This window comes from Pezoporus occidentalis, unplaced genomic scaffold (genome assembly GCF_034315485.1).
Source record: "Pezoporus occidentalis ecotype Australia unplaced genomic scaffold, CSIRO_AGI_Poc_V1 ctg11, whole genome shotgun sequence".
In the NCBI taxonomy this organism is placed as follows: Eukaryota; Metazoa; Chordata; class Aves; order Psittaciformes; family Psittacidae; genus Pezoporus; species Pezoporus occidentalis.
The window spans coordinates 5,927,208-5,948,682 of NW_026912886.1; the positions used below are offsets into that span (position 1 = coordinate 5,927,208).

The 21,475-nt window shown below is 40.4% G+C and overlaps 1 protein-coding gene across 1 annotated transcript in view; it reads right to left on the minus strand.

Annotated features, from left to right (window-relative positions):
* The window catches only part of TNFAIP8L3 (TNF alpha induced protein 8 like 3), a 46,972-nt gene extending 40,341 nt beyond the window's left edge, over nucleotides 1–6,631 (minus strand). Inside the window, exon 1 of the mRNA XM_062628720.1 lies at nucleotides 6,125–6,631. Within this exon, the coding sequence (XP_062484704.1) occupies nucleotides 6,125–6,176 (52 nt within the window). The 5' untranslated portion in view covers nucleotides 6,177–6,631. The remainder of the gene's footprint in view (nucleotides 1–6,124) is intronic.
* Nucleotides 6,632–21,475: the final 14,844 nt, after the last annotated feature.

Consider the following 21,475-nt stretch of genomic DNA (forward strand, 5'->3'; position numbering starts at 1 on the left):
TACCCTCAAGGCTGATGCTGTGGGTAAACTGCAAATATCAATGGCTTCTCAGGCAGACTAGGTCTTCAGGAACTTTCTCATCTTTCTGGCCCACTGTTTTCCCTTTTATCTGAGGTTTACAGCTTTATTCTTCTGTTACCAACTGTCAGGTGACAGTCTTCCTACCATGACATCTCAGTCTTTAGTGTAGATGAGAAGAAAAGATGAAAGATTGATTTCTTCAAAGGAGAAGTGTGAGGTTTTTGAGGAGATGCGCTCATTGCCTTGTATAAGCATCCACTTTTGCCAAAATATCACATCAAATAGAACTCACTCTCATTCTAGGCTTTTGGCAAGGCAGACAGGACTGGTTGATGATTGCTATGTCAGGATATTGCTTTGTATTCCTGTCTATGAACTTCATCTGGCATCATAAATTCCTGCACCAAGGCTTGTCCCTATTCACCTGTTAGGAAAAGCAGAAGCTTTCTGGTCACTGACTGCTAACAGCATCATAATTTCAGGTGGAAACAGCTCAGTTTGAGGCTGCAACCACCATGCCTTAGAAACAGGTTATCTCTGACCTGGCAAATCTGTTGGATGTCTTCTGCATGCTCTATGTGTATCTAGGTGGCACTAGCATGCCCTGTCCTGAAAATGAGTAGTTCTGATCAAGAGTATTAAATACTTATGCACTAAAATAACTCAATACAACATCCTTCGCGCGCCTGCTATCCTTACCTGGGAGTCAGAGCATGCTTCACCTATGAAGACAAATCCTCTTGAGGCCACATGTTTCAATACGCCATCCTCAAAAGTAGGAAGAAACTATTAAAGCTACTGAAAAGTGATATTGGCTATTGATGCATAGCAGTTAGTATTGGCTACTGCACAGGCAGGTGAGCTCAAGCTTCAATCCAGTGCTTTATAAAGTTCCTAATTCCACTTGATTTACAAAAAAAAAGAAAGAAAAACCCAACCCAGAAGGCTGAACAAGTTGACTTGTTCAACTGAACTGTCTATTCTGCTTGTCCAAGTTGTTTATTCAACTTGCCAGAAGCAGGATTTTTCCAGTTGGACAATCTGACAGTCACTGTGCTAAAGAGGGTCTATGTGTAAATCAGCAGCCCAGGTGTTTCCTGGAGGGAACAGTGTAGAGATCCAAAGAAAATTCACCCAACCAGGCTCTTGGCTCATGTGCTTGCCCTAGCTGCTGCTCTTACAGGCAGTTGCTGCTTGCTCATCCTGAAGTGTCTCTTGCCCGTGCTCTTGGCAGAGAAACTTGGACACATGCTTTCCTCAGTTTGCACTGTGAGCCAAAAAGCCCTGTAAGAGTTTGGAGCATGGTTTCCCATGATGTGCTAGTTCATGTCTGTCATCTGTCCATCTTTCTTCAACTAGCTTTGTTTTCCCTTTGTTTTCCAGCAGAAGGGAAAGGAGAGCCCTTTATTAGATAGGTGCTAGAAAACACTTCATAACAGAAGCATCTAGTAGAGTCTGCACCTTCCACTCCAAACAGGTTTTATTGTTTTGTGGTTTGTTTATTTTCTAGTTTCCATACTTACAACATACTGTTACCTACCATTTCTGCCCACTTGTCTAAAGTCTGATAAATATTATTGCTTATCTGAGTTGGAACTTTCTATGTAGAATCAAAATACAGCTTTGTTAAACCAAAACCCTCCTTGTTCAAACACTCTGGGGCAAAATATACCTTTTGTCATGACAAATGTTATTCAAATGACCAGTGTAATACTACAAAAAAGAGTTATAAAATGCCTACTTGCATTTTATGTCAAGGAAGTATATTACTGATGCCTCAAATAATTGTGCTAAATATCTTATGGTACACTTTCTAATTAATTTTAACAAGAATATATTAGCTTTTCAATGGCATTTAACTTTGTAAAACTGATTAAAATAGGTAACAGGCTTAAAAGATTAATATCACGCAAGTACAGGCAGTTTGTGTAGCATGATAAATGATTTGAAGGAAAATTATTTGCTAACCACTACAAATCAAATAACTTTTCTGTAGCTGTAATATTATTTGTGTCTGTCAGGCCTGTTTTACAACAGTAAATAATGGTTAAGCCTATTCTTGTTTTTACTAAGAATATATTTCCTGTCCAGGGTAGAGTTCAGATAATTTATTAAAAATCTGAAATGTATTAATATTCTTGTGCCAGGGTAAGATCTTGGCCCTCTTGAACACAATAATAAAACTCCCACTGCCATTATGGATGCAAGCCTGGTGATAATTTTGTCTTCATTTTGTTATCCCTGGCATCAGACAAAGTTGCATGCTCCACAGTGCTAATGCTTCAAATACAAAAATCAAAACTCTTGTCACCAGTTTAGAGCTCCACTTAGAGTGCAAGCTGTAGTCTTTCCTAGGCCAAATGTCTGTTGACTTCAGCAGGATGAAAGCCAGAAGGCACCAGCTCTCCAAGATATGTTAAGGTTCATAAAAACAATCTGTCTTTTTTTCAAAGACTATACAGGCAATTTAGCTTCTAGTTATCATATATTAATAGTGCAACATAGAATTTCATGTTGTTTTTTTTTAATGGAACTATTATATTCTGACTTTGGAGCTTGTAGAAAGGCTTAAATCAATATCACCTAAAAGCTATATGGCTGAATTCCTGCTTGCTTCAGTCAGGGCACTTAGGGCAAGCCACACTAAATGAAGATCTGCTGCCTTCTTTCTCTTACATACAGAATCTCCAAACCCACTGCAAAAATCACTGCTGTTGGTGATGACCTGGATTTTTGTGCAATCTTACTCTGAAAGCTGGTACAGGTGATTCATGCTTTCATGTTTTAAGCTGCCTATGAAAGGGCTGGGAACAAGTAGTCCGGTGCTCTACCAAAGAGTTCTTTAAAAAGGCCCACTTCTCAATAGGTGGACTTTAAAAAATGAGAACAGAGTTCTATTTTTAAAATTAATGTTCAGTTCTTGAAAGCTTATCTATAGGAAAAAAAATATGAGCAGTTGGAGTAAAACTCAAGGAATTTCACTGAGGATAGTGCTAGTAAGCATGCAACTCTTTTATTTTTGCAGTAAATATATATCTTTTTCAGAATCATGAAGACCTCTGTAATGCTCTTAATGGGGGTTTGTCTCATGAGTAACTTTTTTGGTGAAAACCAAACTTTTTTACTATATAGACAACTCGAAAGCAAAGCAGTAAAAGATGGGTGTGAGATTGTGGAAGGCAAGGCCATGGAGCTGGATGCTCTTCTGCACAGAGGTGTGGTGCTTTCTGCTCGTTTTAAAGTACAGCTGACATCTTGCACTGCTCGAGTACAAGGAGCTTTTTGTTTGCACCAAAAAAAATCTGAAGATGCTATCATGACAACATGTTCAGAATAAACACAGAAAAAATAGTTCTGCCTCCTTGGAGACTCAGCTTTAAGTTGGTTATTAAAGGAAATGAGGCTGCTGGAATCTCCGAGTAGGACTCCAGCTGGCTTTTGGAAGCCAAGCATGTGTGGCAGATGGTAGGGGCGTACAAGGTAGCCTATCCTGTGCACACCCATGTGAGTCCCAGGAATGGTAGGGGTGCTGTTCCACTGGGACAGCAAAAGGCTGGGTAAGTGCTGCACAAGTAGTACAAACCCTTAAATGAGATGTTTTAAAACATCTGTATTGCATTAGCATCATGGAGCCCTAGTGATAAACTAAACTGGATTACACTGGGCTTGAACAATCAGACAGCCCAAGAAGTGGGCAGTGGCTACAGGGAGTTTTAACTGTGTAAACTGAAGTCACTGATTTATGAACCTGAAAGTGCTGAAAGTAATTAAGAGAGTAAGCTAAACATTCAAGCTGGCGTCACTTTCAGTACAAAATCCCAGCTAACCAAAGGCCAAAACTGAACCACTACTAGGACTTTGTCTCAAATACTGTTCTGATTCGCTTTGCTTGCCCTATAAGCTGCAGGCAGAATGCTCCTGGTCACTGGGATCTGTGTGGTGTAGCACTTCCCTGAAGGTGGTGACTGATTCCCACACCATAACCCCTCAGCTTTTGTGCCTGCAACAGTGACTGACAGCATGACTACTGAACACCCACATAAAGGGAGATACAGCACTGTACATATGGTAGAGCACAGAAATAAGACCAAATGAGATTTAGTAAAAACGCATTTTTCAGAAGAGGATGGAGGATACAAATGGCAAGAAATTAGTGCTGAAAAAATGATTGCAACTGGTTAAGACAAAACCACCATATTTTCACTCTATTCTACTGCACAGGCATCTGCCATGTATGGTCAAAATTCCAGATTTTTCTTGTCTTAGATAGTGCAAAGCAGGAACAGAAAAGAGGAGAGGAGACTGATGAACATCAGCTCTTGGCAGCTGGCAAGTGATGACATAAAAAGCACTTATGGCAACCTCCAAGCATGGTTATTTTTAATCTATTTAAAAGAAAATCCTATTCAGAAGTAAATTGTTGGCAGGAGCTAGTACATTAATTTGTCTATAAATGTAATGTTTGTAACTTGTGCATCGCAAACTACTTTGGATATTTGGATGAAAAAGTCTAGCTGTTGGTGGTCTTTGTTACCAAGTTCAGCCTAATGGAGCTTTATGGATATAAGCAGCTCTGTGACCTGTTGCTAGTCTTATTTTTCTAGATCAGAAGTAGGAAAATACAAAATAAGGTAGCCCCTCATAGACTCCTTACTAGTTAAAACTGAATTGGATTTGACTGCTGTCAAATCCTGTTCTGCTGAGAGACTAGCAACATAACACCTATTGATCTTATGGTAAGGGTGGTGTTCATCCTATCATTGCTCATCACTGTTGTGTTAAAAGGACAGTTAATATATTTCACAAAATAGCTGGCATTTTTTTTTCCTGTTGTAGTTAAAATATTGTTTGGTGTTTTTGGGGATGGGAGGAGGTGCCAGCTGGGATAAAGGACATGCCCAAACTGGACAGAGTTTGGCAAAAAGACCTTTCTTGAAGATCTCATAATGTAACATGGTAACTTTCTGTTGGGATTTATGATCACTAGGATTGTTTCAGACATTCCAACTGTGCTTACTCGTGTCTGATGCAAGTTAAACAGCTTCCGAGAAGAAGCGCCCGTGACTTCCACCATGGGAAGCTGGAGGTCAAACAGGTCCCTTCTGCACTCGCTGTCAGTAATGGCCCAGCATCCATCACATGCCAGTGTGTGGCACCCTCAGCCTGCTCTGCTGAAGCCAGGTAACACCACTGTTGACCGAGGATGACTTGCAGACCTCATGTGCATGAGGAAGAGGGTGGCTTTGAGCCAACAGCAGTTCCCCACGGAGCGGCAGTAGGATGCATGGCTGCATGCTGTGCCCCAAGAGCAAACCTACCTCCGGGTATGCTGGCTTTTACGCAAGTTTATTGTCCCCACTTACTGTTTGTGCAGGACAGCCTTTAATTGTGGCTCACCAGCAGTGGCTTGTTTTGTGCAGGGCACAGGAATGTGGAGATTTGGAAATGGCAGGAGAGTTTTATGTTTTTTTTTCTTCTGTCTCATCTCAGAACTATGCGGCTGCAGCAGCTAGACAAACAGCGTTATGGGTTTTGGTAACAAGTTAGGGCTTGAAAACAAAAGCGATGGGGCCCGAGGGCCTTGCATGCTGGCCGCTGAGAGGGACTCTCCCCTTCTGCACAAGGGCTAACTGCTGTGCTCCTGGAGCGATAGCAAAATACCCCTAATCAACCCCCCGAACTTCGCAGCCTCTGGATACAGAGCACAATGCATCTGCTCCGCGCCAGCGCTGCTCATTCAACCGGCTGTCGCGTCGCGGTTCAACTCTTCAGCGCGGCTCTCGCCCCTACCCGCGGCAGAGCGGAGCCCGGCGCCGGGCCGCACCCGTCCCGCTCCCGCGGTCTGTGTGTGCGGCAGCGGGCGCCGCTGGGATCACCGCGGGGCGGGCGGGCGAGGGGAGGTTTCTGCCTCTGATAGTGCCCGTCCTGCAGCGGGGCTCGCACGGGGCGGCAGGGACCGCGGGACAGCGGCGCTGTCGCTTCGGCGCTGAGCCTCGCACTGCCCCGGGGGCAGCGGGGGGTGTGTGCTGGGACCCCTTCCTTCCTTCCTGCAGTTGCCCCCGACCCGTCGCTCGCGGGGCCAGGCAGCAGCAGCCCCTCTTACCTGCGGGCGAGACCAGCTCGCCTTCGCTGAGCTCCGCGGAGTCCGAGTCCATGCTGCCGGAACCGGCGCGGCAGAAGCACCGAGGGGCGGCTCGGGGCGGGCGGAGTGCGGGCGGCCGCCGCTGGCAGGAGGAGTGCCCGCAGCCGGGGAGCGGGAGCCGGGAGCGAGCGGAGAGCAGAGCCGGCTGCCGCCTCCTCCTCTCGCAGCCCGGGCGCTGGGTCCGCGCCACCACATGCAGCCACCTCGCTTAGTGCCATTGGCTGCAAAGGAGGAGCGGAGACGGGCGGGCTCCGGCTAGGGGAGGAGGGATCGGGGGCGCGGCGAGGCGCGGGTTCTTCCCCGAGCCTGTTACACAAGTTCTCGGAGCCGTCGGTGTCGGCCCGGCCGCCTCGGCTGAGCGGGACACGGGGCCGCGGGTCGCCGGCAGTGGTTGGGGGGACGGCCGGACCCTCGCCAAGGGCGCTCCCCAGGCAGGACTCCGACGACCGACATGACAGTGCTTTACATTTGCTGCCATCGCATCCCCATTTATTTTGTCTTGTGGGCATCTTCGGTGACCTCCAGTCGTCGCCTTGCCACTGTTCACCAGCGCCCTCCCCTTAATGATCAGTGGCCACAAAAATTAGTCGTTAGAACAGCGGAGGGAAGAGTCAGTTCCCTACTCGATATTGGTGTCCAAAAGAATACTGAAGGAGTGAGTTCTGCTGCTGCCTGTTTGCACATTATTCACAAGCTCAGGGTGATAGTGTAGTACTTGGTAAATGAGGCCGTGTTGGAAGATCGTTTTGAACTCTGAGTCTGAAAACTTTATCGCTTGAATGCAAAGCAGGCTTTGCTTGTGTCCTCCTACGAGCTACTACAGTTATGAGCTATCCCTAATTCACCTGTTTGAGGCCATTTGTTGAGCTCTGAGGTTAGGTAGATCTTTCTTTCCCTTTGCATTTATTACTTTCTATTTTTTCCTGCTGTTATAGGCCAAAGATCACTTGAACTTTAAAACAGAAATGCCAGAAAGGTTGCAGTAAGAGTACTTTTCTAATGGGGACCCAAATGTCATCCCAAACCAGACCTCATAATCTGACTGATCCACTCCTAAAAGCCAGCCAGTACCTGAAACACTTAACTGCAGGTAGCTGCAATCTCCAGCCAGAGCCTTATGCTTGTAGCTGCAGACCACAAATAGCTCTTTCTTCGCTCTGTACCTCTCTCCCCCAAAACCACACAGGCCCTTATGACGGGAAAAAGCAATGCCTGGACATTGCTTTGAAGCTGCCTGTTTGCAGTTATTGTCATCAGGCTATGTCCAACACTCTCAACAAATGTAAAGACTTTCTCCATTAGCATATAGTATGGCATCTAAAAAAGGTAAGAAGGGTTCTTTTTCAACTCAGTGGGTCCTGTCAAATTTTTGTCAGTGATGGCTTATCCTGTGCAATATTGAGTATAAGAACTAAAACTACAGTAGTAAAATGAAGCCAGAGTTTGCCTCATGTTCGAGGGCGAATCGTAGCATATGCCCCTGCCTTCAAATCAGGTTGAGCCTGAAGAGATAGACAACCTCAAGCTTTCTGGCCCTGGAATACTCGCATTTGTATGCTGAATCGGAACACAAAACTCTTCAACCTCTGGAATGAAGTTAGTTATTTGTAATGTTGCTGTCATACCCTAGGCCTGTACTAAGGCACTTTTGGTTTTTAGTCTATGAAAACAAATTCTGACTTTTGTTTTTAATTGCTTTCATTAAATTTAAAATGACGTTCCAACTGCTGCTGATTATAACCCCATAAATTAGTATCATCTAATGAAAAACATCTAAACTAAAGTGATTTTAGGATTCTGTTATGAGGAGCCAGTGCAAAATCTAGAGTAGATGTGTGGAATCTACAAGCAATGTAGCTACAGAAAAATGCAAATATTAAGTTCCAAAAGTAATCCTAGCTACCACACCAAGGACGGAATCTGACAGTGGGAAAGGGTTTAGTCTCTCTGTCATTCTTGTTTTCTTTTCACCAGCAGAAATGCAACCTAAAAATCTCCCTAATAGGAGAAGAGTTTGTCTAATGGGAAGAGAAAGTTGTATTTGAGGTGCAAATTTTTTGCACTGTTTTTAATCACTTGAAATTAGAATTTCTAACCTGGACAAGTTCTGCCTTGCTAAGGATAATGCCTGTAATTAGATAAGCAAAAACCAAAGTGTTTTTTGCAGGGACTTGTGGACGGTGGAATCTTTCCTGCTCCCTCAGCAGCAAAGGGTACAGTATATTCTGGGTCATGATACAATGCAGCTGTGTATATGCTTCCAAGGTATTCTAGGATCATAGACTCATACAGTGATCTTGGTTGGAAGGGACCTTAAAGATCGAGTTCCAACCTTCAGTTTGAAGATCTTTAAGGGACCTTAAAGATCGAGTTCCAACCTCCAGTTGGAACTGGTCTAGTTTTCTGTGTGAGCTCTTTTCCTGAGTGTATAACCCATGCTACAATTGCAATTAAACATTAAACTCTCAACAGTCACACTTCTCTGCACTGATTATAGTTCAGTTGGTAAAAGGACACATTATTTTCCCTGATCCTCTGAAAGAGAGAATTCTTGGCATGGAATAGTTTAAATGAAAACTGAGTCCCACTTATTTTAATTCTTGCCTCTTTTCTTTACCCTTGTATTACCACAGTAATAATATATGATGGTAGAAACGGTGTAACTCAATCAGTATTGTATTGTGTCAGAGTTGTGATATATACATATATGGAGCATTCTTACTAGTATGCTGTAATTACTTTCTATTCCACAGTAAATGCTGTTTCAAGATTACTTTCCCTCTTTATTGCTGCTAACTGTAAAGCAGTCATTAAAGTTTTCAGCTGTCACAGAATGAGCATATTGTTTCATTTCAAAACATATGGTTAGAATTCAGTTTTTCTCCTTCCTAATGTTCTCTGCCCAGCAGAGTCTAGCACTTGGTTTAACATGTGACCTGGAAAATTCCATACGTGTACAGTTCTGAACTACATAGTTTCCACTCATTACAATACTGGTGCAAAGAAAAGCACAAAAGGTTTATTAACAGTAATGTACGTACTAGCTAGGTGCATGTTAAGTGAGACTCCACATGGAGAAGTTGACATGTCATAACTTATGTTTTTAGTTCAGTAGAAATATTGCAATTAGGTATTCATTGTTATAATCTAAAGTTCTGTTTCTCTGGGTTTGTGACTGTTTTCCTTATTACTAGGATAGACCTAAAGTTTGTTGGGATATTTAGGCACTGGAATGTTTTTTTTTTCTCAAGGCTCAGTTAATACATTTGCCTGCAAGTCTCTACAAATATGACTTACGAGGGGAGCTGGCAACCCAGCCGACTGGAACTGTTGCATGTATTCCCAGTTATATGATGCTGTCTATCCTGTAGTGGCTACATCACTGTATGGCTCCTCTGTTCACATTTTGGCTGCATCTGGTCTTGATCTTCATTCCATATGTAACTTATCTGAAATCCTCTACCCACTCATTGTATCTGAGCACTGGAGATCTGCCTGGGAGAGTTTCTAGGATTCATGCTTTTTCACTATTCTAGATATAAATCATACTTGAATGTTCACACAAATACGATTTCATTGTATTCTAAGTAAGTAGGCCAACTACCATAGCATCTATGTCTAATATGTTTATCCTTACAGGACTATTGTGAAATAAGATAATAGTATTTCTCACTTTCCGAGAAAGGGAACTAAGGTACTGAGAAGCTGTGATTTCAAGTCCAACACAGAGCACAGACATTCACCTGTATCTCAAGCTGTACCTGAACTCTTAGGTTATACTTTCTGCCAATTAAAAGATTGGTGAGCTGCCTCTGTGCTTTGCTGCTCAAGCTTTCCCCCTTCAAACTGAGCCTTAAGGCTTATTCTAGGAAGCAGTGTCTCTTTTCTTTACATTATCAAACATACCAGAACCCACTCTGCACTACCACCTTTTTGTTTGCCTTGCCTGGTTTAGACTGTAAAAACATGTTGGTAGGATTATATTTTCTTTCTGATTCCAAATGTAAAAATGTAGGATAATATATTTTTCCTCACAATTTAACATTATTTAAATGAAGGTATGCCCTAGGATATACTATTTTTAATATCATTGCCTAATGTTTTGCTTTGCAGTTTATGATAGTATATCTTTCATATTCAAGCACCACTGCTACTGATTGTATTAAACAGAGAAGTATCTCTCCATGCTGATACACTTACGGGATAGCGTGGTTAGTCGGTATCAAGGATCACTAGATTCTCTGATAACAACTTTGTTTTGCCAGGAACTGAGATTCTTACTGGTGTCTATAAGATAGTCAGCATGTGCATTTTGCATATGTTTTTTAATAGATTTTAGTTGAAATAACGCACCTATTGGTATTCTGCAAACACTCTTCATATTTGATTTAGAATTCAAACAATGAGCAAGATGTCTGAATTACTTTAATTCCTACTCAAGTGCCAGCATTGAAGAGTGCAGTATTTTCTGGCTCCAGGTGTTCTAGCTCCCTGCCATAGTATAGGCATATATCTAGCCACTAGACTTGCTGAATTATGTTCTGCCTTTTTATAATCTTGACTTTCCTTCAAGAAGAGCTGAGGAAGCAGTCACAGACTGAGACTGCAGCCTGGTACTGGTGCTAACCTGTGCTGTGATGTTTTTGGAATACCGGATTTAAAGCTAGGACTGAAATTTAGCTGTGCTTGCTTCAGTGCCTTGTTGGGTGCTCTTAGATACTTTAATCCCCTATGAAATAAAGTGGAATAGAAAAATATTGTACTCCTCTGCAATTTAAATCCTGCTGAACTCCTTCCTCTTGGTAGGTTATCAGAAAGCATAATTTTGTCAAAAATAATATTTTCATCTGTTTAAGTAGGCTAGGACTGCAGGTTGACTGTCCCAGGTAAAGTTTAATAACAGTAAGCAGTTGGTCTGATCTGATTTCTGACTGCTTATACTAAGAAAGGAAGAAGAAACAATAAATATCTTTGAGCTGATGCAACACTGAACAAAGGCAGCAACTTTTAAAGAAGGACTAGTTAAACTGGGAGGCAAGCTTGCTGACATCTATGCATATTAACACAGGAAAATAGCACAGCTGGAGTAGTGCATACTTCTTGTGTGGCATGCTTGGTTTTGTACATTGGGTTTTTTCCTAAAGTGGTAACTTTATACAAACAGGCTCCTACAGGAATTGAATGGCATAAATGTTCATGTCCACTTTTTGACCATGACAATGTTGTTACTTTTCTGTTCCCTTAGAGTATGATTTGGCTCATAGAACAAGGTTTTCTATGTTAAGCTGTAAATTGAATTACATGGGCGTTTCAGTTTTGCACTGCTTTTATGATATTTGGGTTTATTTTTTTAAAGATGCTTTACCATTCTTTTTTTGGGATGATGATTTGTCCTGTGCTTGGGAGGATGCCTGTCTTATAAGTTATGTATGCAATTTGCTGTAGATTGGCAAACTCTTGCGTTCAAAACCTTTCATTCTAAGTGATTTAAGAAATGGAAGCTACCTTCCCAAATGGAAAACATACCTGGTAGTTCTGGTGGTGGAAAATATCTGTTGAGGAAATTGTGTGTGGAAATTTTACTGATTAGGCTGTGACCCTCACTTGTTTCTGTGAGCAGGGAGTTAGGCATTACTATTTTAAAGCCCTGATAGATGCTTATTTTACTTGCCATTTAAAGTGGGATACTAGTAACGTTTAAGACTGATTAGTGAAAACATAAACTTTGTTTCTGCTTTGTTTGTTCAGGGCTTGGGAAAATAAATCTTAAAGTTTTTTGTTTGTGTTTTTTTTTTTTTTTTCCTTGGGTATCACTGAAAAAATACAGGGTAGGGTGGGGGATTGCCTCCTGTTTTGTCCCCATTCTGACGCTGTCTGGAGAAAGCTCAGGAACAGCTGCAGTCAAAACTGTTTTAGTGTCTGCCACTGTTGTGTTTGTAATTTTGTGATGGTCACTGAAGGTATGTTAACATATGTCACGTCCTTACTTTCCATGTGTTGTTCAGTTATGCTGTTCATTACAAGGCTTGATTATCTGATGGCTACATATAAGCTTTTGACCACATCTGTGATGCAGGCAAAATACAGTTAAACCAACAATGGTTGCTGCTTACTGAGCTGTGTTTCAGCAAGTTTGAAACACTTTTCTGCTTCCAGTTTGGAAGATGGGTCATCCTTGTTTTCATCCATGATTTCAAATTATGTGTAGGAGGATTCTACAACTTCATGAGACTCTGAGAAAGTAGAGAGAAATTTGTTGCTAGGAAACTATGGAGGACCTATACTGTATTGTCTTTCCAGAATGTTTTATAGTTAGCATCAATTATTTCACTAACTTTTCTTAACCTGTTCTTTATGCAAACAACCCACATTTTTTTTCCTAGTCACAATGTTTGTTATACACTTATTTATACTAGAAAATGCATTCTTTCTGTGGTTATTTCTATATTGCTTTGTTCTGCTCTTCAGCAGAAAGAAACAAAACCCACCCCACCAAATATTTCAGATTATGTTGTGTTTTGAAGGCAAATATTTATTCATGTAATAATGTAGCCTAGATATGCCGCATTATATGGTAGATATAATATGGATATAGGATATGGTAGATCGGGCTTTCTGACAAAAGGCAAATGAGATCTGCAGTTGCACTTCCTATATAGAAACTTAGTAATATTTTTCAAATTGGATACTATCAGGAGAAGTCTGAAAGCATACGGTGCTCTCCAGCTGGCTAGGTCTGATTGCTCTTTTACACTGAATGTTGTCACTCCTATTTTACAACCATAAGATATGTCTGCACGTTGGAAAGGTGACTGAATTAATGCAGTGGATTTTGGTGCAGGCGTGATGCACCTGCAACTGAAGTAGTGGTGCTACAGCTGAGGTTAGTCTTGGTAAAGAGTTTCTGCTAAAAACTGTTCTCTTTGACTGAAGGGAATCATAGTCTCTGAGAGGCAATCACGGAGAGAGAGAGCAGTTTTTTGTGGAGCAATTCACTAACATCCACAGCCTTTGCTCAAATGGCAGAATGCTAATCTCCTCATTTGTGGTTTCTGCAGAGCTTGATGTGATTTTCAGTATGGAAACATCATCTTCATCTGACAGTGCGTGGGCATTACTTCATGACCGTTTCAAAGCATGGCAAAAGGTACTATGCTACCCACCTATCTATATAAATGGCTAAATATCATCTACTCAGACATAAAATTGCATTTTATGGGTAGTCTTAGGAACATGCAACATAGGCAATTAGATTACATGTGGTCCTAGAACAGCTCCAGCAAAGAGAATGAAATTACTTAGAAACTTGCTGTCCGGATCTCTTCCAGGTGAATTATTTCTCTTGCAAACATTGAGGGACTCGGAGTACTTGTAATACAATATTTGAATGACTTGACTTCAACTTGGACAATACAAATTTGACTGTAGATAGGTAGATCTACAGCCTTTACTTTTCTATGACTAAACTTTCGGATTGCAGACCTTAGATCCTCTTCGAAGCTAAAGTACATAAACCCTTCATAGTACTGGTGGAACTTTGAAGAAACAGAAAATGTAAAAGCCGTCAATACCTTTCCATAGTGTTACAGTGAGCTCTACAGACCACATGCCATTAGCAACCACTAAGGGCAACTTACCCCAGTACAAGAGGTAGCCTTCAAGCCAGATTTTATTTTTTTTATTCAATAAAGCCCCTCCTTGATGGCTGTGTGTCTTTGGGCAGAATCCTTTGTTCAGCTGGCAAGTCCTGCTGTTTCCTGAAAGGAGAATTGATGGAAAAGCTTGGATAAGAATTTTACTAGTTACATCTTCCCTCTGTCCCACTTTTTTTCAAGGAAAAGCATTTCATTGAGCATTAGAATTGTTGCAGTCATTATTCATGTTCTTCAGGAGTGGGGAGGAAGGTGATATCTCATTGAGAAGGATTTAAAGGTTTCAGACTGGGGAAAAAGGGAACAAAAGCAAATTGCAGCCTTAAACTATATTTTTTTTTTTTAGGACTTTCCTATTGGATCTAGATTGGTTCACTGTCCTCATTTGCCATATTGAAAATGAAGACTTGAACCTAAACCATTCTATCTTGCATCATATGCAGTGTCTATGAGTCATTCTGATTCATTGCATGTACATACAGTTATTCAAAGTGAATAGTTTTAGGAAGAGTGGCTACAGATGTAAATCAGCTGTTCTCTTGATAAATAATACCAAGACGATCTTCCTTTAGTATTGCCGAGGTCAGCACTGTGAGGTGTGTCTGCTTAATGATGTCTGCTCAAGAATTTTATGTAAATTCTGCCTATTTCCAGCATATGTAGGGGAAGAGTAATATTGAGGAGCAAAAAAATAGAATGCAGCAAGTAAGCATACCAAAGGGTTAAGAAGGTAAAGTGCTTATTAACACACCTGGTATTGTGTGATTTGGAACAAAACCACCTGGGTTCAGTGCTTTTTGTGAGCAAGGCTTAATACCTTAGTGCTGGTATGTTGATATAGAAATACCTGCAGTTGGTAAATCAGAGCAGGTGTGCTTCTGTCCTAGGAGATACAGATTTCAGAATTATGAGGAAAATTGTTGGAAGGTAGAACAGGAGTATTGCATTAATGTGTCTTTGACTTTGCCTTTGTTAAAAAAACAAGCTCAGGCTGTCTCTGCCTTGTTCAAATAACTCTTAATACAGCTAGCCAGTTCCAAAAGGTCAGAAGAGGAAAGCATGCCTCAAAAATGATTTAGTTTCTACAAACTGTGAAAAGTGGGTCTCCCTCCTTCACTCAGCAACCAAACTGGTGTCTCTGCTAAAGGGAAAGCAGAGAAATCTCATCTGTTGTTTGTTTGGCAGCAAGTGCCTGGGCAGTTGTTACGCATTTACTCAGATTTAGCTAGTGTATCACATGCTGGCACTCCATTGGTAGGTCTTTTGGAAAGTAAATTTTGTAACTTACTGTGAGGCAGAAAATAGGAGTGACCCACGTCTACAGGAAAGAAGGTATGTTAATTCCTGTGCATGTGGAACAGCATATTTGAAAGCGGAAACACAGTTGTACTAGTGCAGATATGACTCACTATGATCCATTCCATTTGTATTCTGACCAGAAGGCAGTTGGATTTCTCCTGATTTTTTTTTATTTTTTTTTTATTTTTTCCAACCATGGTAATGAAAACTGTAGTGAGAGAAAATAATAATATGCTTCAATCATGAAACTGGAGTGCCAGGCAGATCAAAAGAGTACAAAATGCTGACAGTCTAAAAACTGGGGTGAAGAATGCTGAGTAAAGATAAAGGAACAGGAAGGCATGAGCATTTTCTGTTTTCAGGCAAGTGGGTAGAAGCAGAAGCTCAGTATCTCACAGGAAGCACTGAGCACCACAGAGGGATTGGACTCGGACAGGGGAACTGATGTGGAGGATGCTAGTGTGGGATGACTTGATGAGCAGCATGTGAAGCAAAATGTGGTTTAGAATGTGACAATCCAAGACCTCTTTCTCTGTGTATGGCTAAGAAGCCCAGTTCATTATGGAGAACAAAAGCAAACCAACAGATCCAGCAGATTTCAGATAGTATCCATGGGTTGGTTGCACACCACTTTCAGCTCTGTGGCAGCAGTTAAAATGTGTAGCAAGCTGAGTCACTGCAGAGATTCATCATGGGTATTACAGACACAAGGACAGATCAACTGCTGCAGCAGGTGTCATAATGAAAGAATTTGAAGAATGATAGAAAGCCATTACAAAGTCTACAAGCTGAAATGCTGCAGGGTACCAAAGCAAGCATGCTGCTTCATTAGGTAAAGAAATGAGGTAAGGTTCCCACCATTTTGAAGGACAATGAACTGTGACTGGACCCTGTAATTAACTGGAAATCATACACAACAAACACCAGCTCTGTTAATGAGGCCACATATCTCTAAACAAAGTGTTTGGAGCTTTGCTGAAGTCAGCCATGTTCCATGAAGTTCTAACAGTGTATTGAGAATTTCAAGAGAAGGATCTGAAGTAGTTAGTAGCTGATGTCATTCTGGAGATAGAAATTTCTTTTCTGGGGTCTGGCTACTCATGTTTTTGCTGAAGGACAGTATTCTTTGTTCTGCTGAGTTCTAGGAGTTTTAAGAATTCTAATGAGCAATGCTTAACACTGTGAAGGAGACGTGGAGCCTGTGGTGTTCTTCTCACCTCCTCACAGCATCTACAGTGAGAATGAGGAATGATTCAAATAATCACAGCTGGGATACCGTTGCAACCAAATTTTGATGTGAAGTACTGGAACTGTTAGGAGAGGTGATCCTCAGTTCACCAATTATGTGCTGTTTAATTTTTTCCAAGGGAAGGATAGATACTAAGTGAAAATGAAAAAAACAAAACAGAAGTGGTACAAGGATATATACAACTGGCACTACAGAGCATACATTATCACACTGAACACTAGCCAAACCTACTTGGGGTAACAGGTTCAGTTTCAGAAATGGACTTCTGTCTAAAGTGAGATGCTTTTGGTACTGAAAAATACTGTATGAAAAGGCAATGTTAAAAAGCATTGGACAAAGCATGTGTGGGTTGGAGTTTAGTCCATTTGTTGTATCCCTCTTATGCTGTGATAAAATGAATCCTGAAATACCTTCTGTAATGACTCATCTGATATTAAGATGTCTGTTCATAAACAATGCTGTTCGTCTTGTGTATGTGCATGTGTAAGAGATGTAGGTGGAAGCTGAAGTTTTAGTTGTGATGACTCAGCCTTTATTCACTGTTTCTCTTATTTCTGACTTATGAAGAAATTCTTTTCTTCCCTGTACACTTAGGTGAACTTGCACGGTTCAGTGAGGAACATAGTGTGTTTGTTTCCTGGAACAAGCATGAGATTTTTGTCTCAGGTATTTGACTGCTAAAAATTCAGCCTCTTCTCACAGGCAAGACTCTTTCGGGGTGTTTTTTTTTGTCCCTCATTTCTTCGCTCGCTTTCTTGGTAATCCACTCAATTTAATGGGGAGGTTCTATCTACCCTCTTCTCTGTCAGATTTTACATACAATTATTAAGTGCTTTTGTAGGTAAAGCTTATTAGGAGAAATATGACTTTTATGAATTTCATCTTGTCAAAGTAAGTGTTCAGATTTTGTTACCTTGCCAGACTATTTGATAATCCAGTGACCAATTAGGATACAATGCAGAATGCGTATGTGAAAAATATGGGGAAAAGAACAGATAATTTTGACAGTGATTTAGGTCTCCATTGGTAAATGGGTGAAATCGGCTATTAAAATTTCCAGTGTAGGGTTGATTGTTTTTTTGTTGGTTCTGGTTGTGTTTTTTTTGTGTTTTTTTTTCCTTTTTTTTTTGGGGTGGGGTTTTGGGTTGTTGTTGGTTTTCTGGCTTTTGTTCTTATGAGGATTTGTATCATTATAAATTTTGGGTTCTGTGATTTGTATGATCTATCAGCTGTTAAAATCTCCTTGAATAAAGTATGAAAAATGTGACTTGTCTTGTACAATTAAATTTAGCCTGTGAGTTCCCATTTAAACTTTGTATTAGTGACTTGCAAACCACCATACATGAAATGTAGCCAGAAGATGGAGGGGCTGTACTGTCTGCTAAAATTTGTAATTTGGCTGCCCATGGCAGACACCTTATAAACATTCTGAAAGCTGTCACAGTTTTGGTGCTTCATATTTCTTACAAAATAAGAACCTGTATTTTAAAAGATGAACTATTATCATTATTATATTGCAATTATATTATTATTATAATGAACTGACTCTTTTCTTCACAATCATGTATAACTCCATTTGTGACTTTTGAACCTTTGTGGATGGTGATGGCATTTAGAAACCAAGTGATCATTGCAAAGCTAGGACATTAACACATACATACATAAATATACATATGTGGGAGTTGAGGAGGTGGTCATCTGTGTTTCTTTTTAACATCATGAAAACTCAAAGGTCTGTAACAGAAATGTAGCTGCCATTCGTGATACACTGCAATGCTAAGTGGGCTTTTCTGTTTCTTGGTTTTTTTTGGGTAAATGTTGACCAGCATAATTCACCACACTAAATGCTGTTTCCTTATGCAACACATTGGGATATAGCTTGGTAACAGAGCTAAGTTGACCTCATGTCACTTGAAAAGGGCAGGCCTGCTTCTCCACTCCCTCTCCATAAAGGCTGGCACTCTACTTTTGCCATAATTGTTGTCCAGTTTACCTGCCATCTCCTCCCATAAGCCAGTAGAGAGTTTCACTGGCAGAAAAATAGCTTGTCAAAATAAAAGTTAATAATTTTCTACTGATTTAATTCCTTGAAAAATGTCACATGAAATCACGCAAGTGCCAGTGAGAAAGGGCCAGACATGAACAGGGTAAGGAAAAGGAAAGCAGGACTTCCTAGTTTAGTTTTCTAAACTAAAGGTGTCATCAGTATAGCTTAGAATTAATGACAGTTTAGGAGGTTGCAGGAGCAATATAAGTACATAAATATACAGCAGTAGTTGCAGTTTTCCCCTAATGAAGGGTAGCTGTTGACTGCAGATGTTGTTGTGGAACTTCTCAAGGACATTGTTACACCTGGACAAATGGATGCAGTGCTTGTTGATACAGTACTCCCTTCTTCTAAGTCATGCTCAACCTGGGACTTTCTCCTATATCTTTATTTTGTTATCTGCTTACTCCTTGAGTGGCTAAATCGCTAAATCAATAAACCTATGAAAGCTGGGGCAGTTTAAGCAGTGACAACAGCAGAAAGGAAAGAGGCAGTTGTGCTGGCTGTTGTTGGTATGTGAGTTGACCAAGGCTGCTGTTTTCTTTGCCAATTTCCTCTTTGTTCTGACCCCTTGCACTTCAAGGAATAGGGGCAGCAGCAACAGAAGAAAGCTGTTAACCTCCCCCCCCCCAAGTTTTTCCCCTTGTCCCCTCCATAATGGGTCTGCTGGACCATCTCCCTCTGTTTCTTTTTAGCTGGTCAGCCAACCCAGCTTGACTTTTCCCTGTCTGCCTACCATCTGCCTGTAGACTCTCTTCTTTTGTTCCTCTTTAAAAGCTCACTCCTGTGAGGCACTGAGGGTCTGCAGTGAAATGCTAAGCATGTACATTTCCTACTGATGCCGAGGTCAAATGATTGCTCAGAATCAGCTAAGGGAATTAACATCTAGAGACAAGGTATAATAACTTGTGGAAAAGGACACACTGGCGATGGTAGTCAGCTTCAGCCATGTTTTTCAAAACCTTGCGATGATGTCCTAATGAATATTTATCATTATTTGTGACACCCTATTTTCAGCAGTTGTGTATTATAGCAACAGCTGACAAAATGTTCATTTTGGTTGCTAATGAAATTGTCTCTGATTTAGCTGTTTATTATGATGGGGATGTCACTCCCATACCATTGTGTGCCATTGTAACACAGCTGGATTATTGGCAGGCTAGCAAGTTTAAAGGCATATCTGATTAGTGTGTTTCTTGTCCAGATGAAGGTCTCTGAGTGAAAATGTTAACTCTTTGCACTATGCATTTATCTGGTAGAATATGTGAACAAAGTCTAGTTGGGTTTGACAGGTTTTGTGTTGGTTTTTTTAGCACAAATGAACTCTTCAAAACTTTTCAAGCTTTATTTTTTTTTTTAGTAGCAGTCACTAAAATAAAATTCTTTCAGTAAGAAGCAGTACAAAAGTGTTCACTGTCAAGTAAATTCAATTGAATTAGACTTTTATCAACTTTAAATCAGTTGGAATAGACTATCCAACCCTATCTATTTTATGATTCTATAATGTTAGAATTGCAATAAGAAATGCTTATTACTTACATGCCACAGGAAAGCTGTGTATGCTGTTTGGCAAAGCCTAGGTAGTATGTTTTGAACAATAGCAGAGCCCTTAACTCATGTGTCACACTTTGCACTTCACCTTTCTTGTACATACATCGTCCTAAGTTCTCAGTTGTCTTGCGCTCTTCTTCCTTTAGCCCCAACCAGCATATTAATTCAGCCAATTTAAAGGGCCTAGAATACAATCCCTACTTTTATACTTGTTAAAAAATGTATTTGAATCAAAGCTTTAAACTTCTTTTGTTCCTGACATTTTAAACTAACTTTCTATGCTTGCATTCAACAATATCAGAATAAAAATATGAAACTAATTGTGGATAAATCTCCCATCAAAATAAGCATCCACAGAGAGCAGCTATTGTTCTTTAAAGCCATACCCGCTTTAAGCCATGTTTTTGCCTTCGCTTTCACTTTTGCCTTCTTTCTTTCACTAGGTAAGCAAGTTGACACAAAAGATAAATATCTAAGGAATCTAAAGAAAGATATTTTGCAAGATATTAGGACCTTTCTTTTCTTTCCTTTCCTACTGTGGTCCATTGACCTGAGGGCTTTAGTGATGCATTAGTAATAACCTATGCATTATAAACTTGAACCTATTTAATCTGGTGAACAACCTTCAGTCTTGGCTGCCAATACAATTCTTCTAGATATCAGTGAAAGATATTTGCAATCTTAGACTGACATTTAGGAATCTGGTCAAAATGTTTTGTCATTATTTTTCCCTGACTTAAGTTTTAGCACAATCCAGGCTAGTCTGGAAACCTTTTATTTTATTAAACTATGAAACAAAAGATCATGGAAATGCTCATTAGAGCAGAAATTTCAAGCTAAGTTTCTGCCATCAGAGAATAGCTTTAAATAAATCTTGGGATTACTGTCTCCCTTTTCTCAAATAATGCTGTTGTTTTGAATATGCTTAGTTTGGGCAAATGACGTTTTCAGAAAAAAGGATACTTTATTAGAAATTGGCAACCAGTTCTAACTTAATGCTGCATGATAGATTAAACCATAAGGTTGTCTTTGCAATGTTAATTTTAAAGCTCCAGATAAAACCTGGTTTGGGCTCAGCTTCAGTTATATAAACAAATTCATTGACATTTGAGTAGAAGAGGAATCTGAGTGATTCCACCTTTTAGCTGATTTCTTTTTCAATTAAAATTGAGAACTAATGGGGCCGATTTTGTTGCAGAAAAGAATACTGCAGTTGGGTTTTGCCTCGTAAACAAAAGAACTTGGAATGATTTGGACCTGGATACCATTTATTGTTCACAAATTCCAAGGACTTAGCAGGAAGAAAGTATCTCTTATTTGCTCTGTATAACGCAGACCAGTAAGTACCCTAAGTTTGTCACTGCAGCACATGTTGCGCTACTTCTGGTTTGTTCTTACATCCTCAATTTAGAAAGAGATACTCAGCTGTTACCATAATGAAAGAAGAGAGCTGTGCTGGCATTTTAATTTTTAAAAAGGACATTCTAGAATACTTAAGTTAAAGCAGAAACATC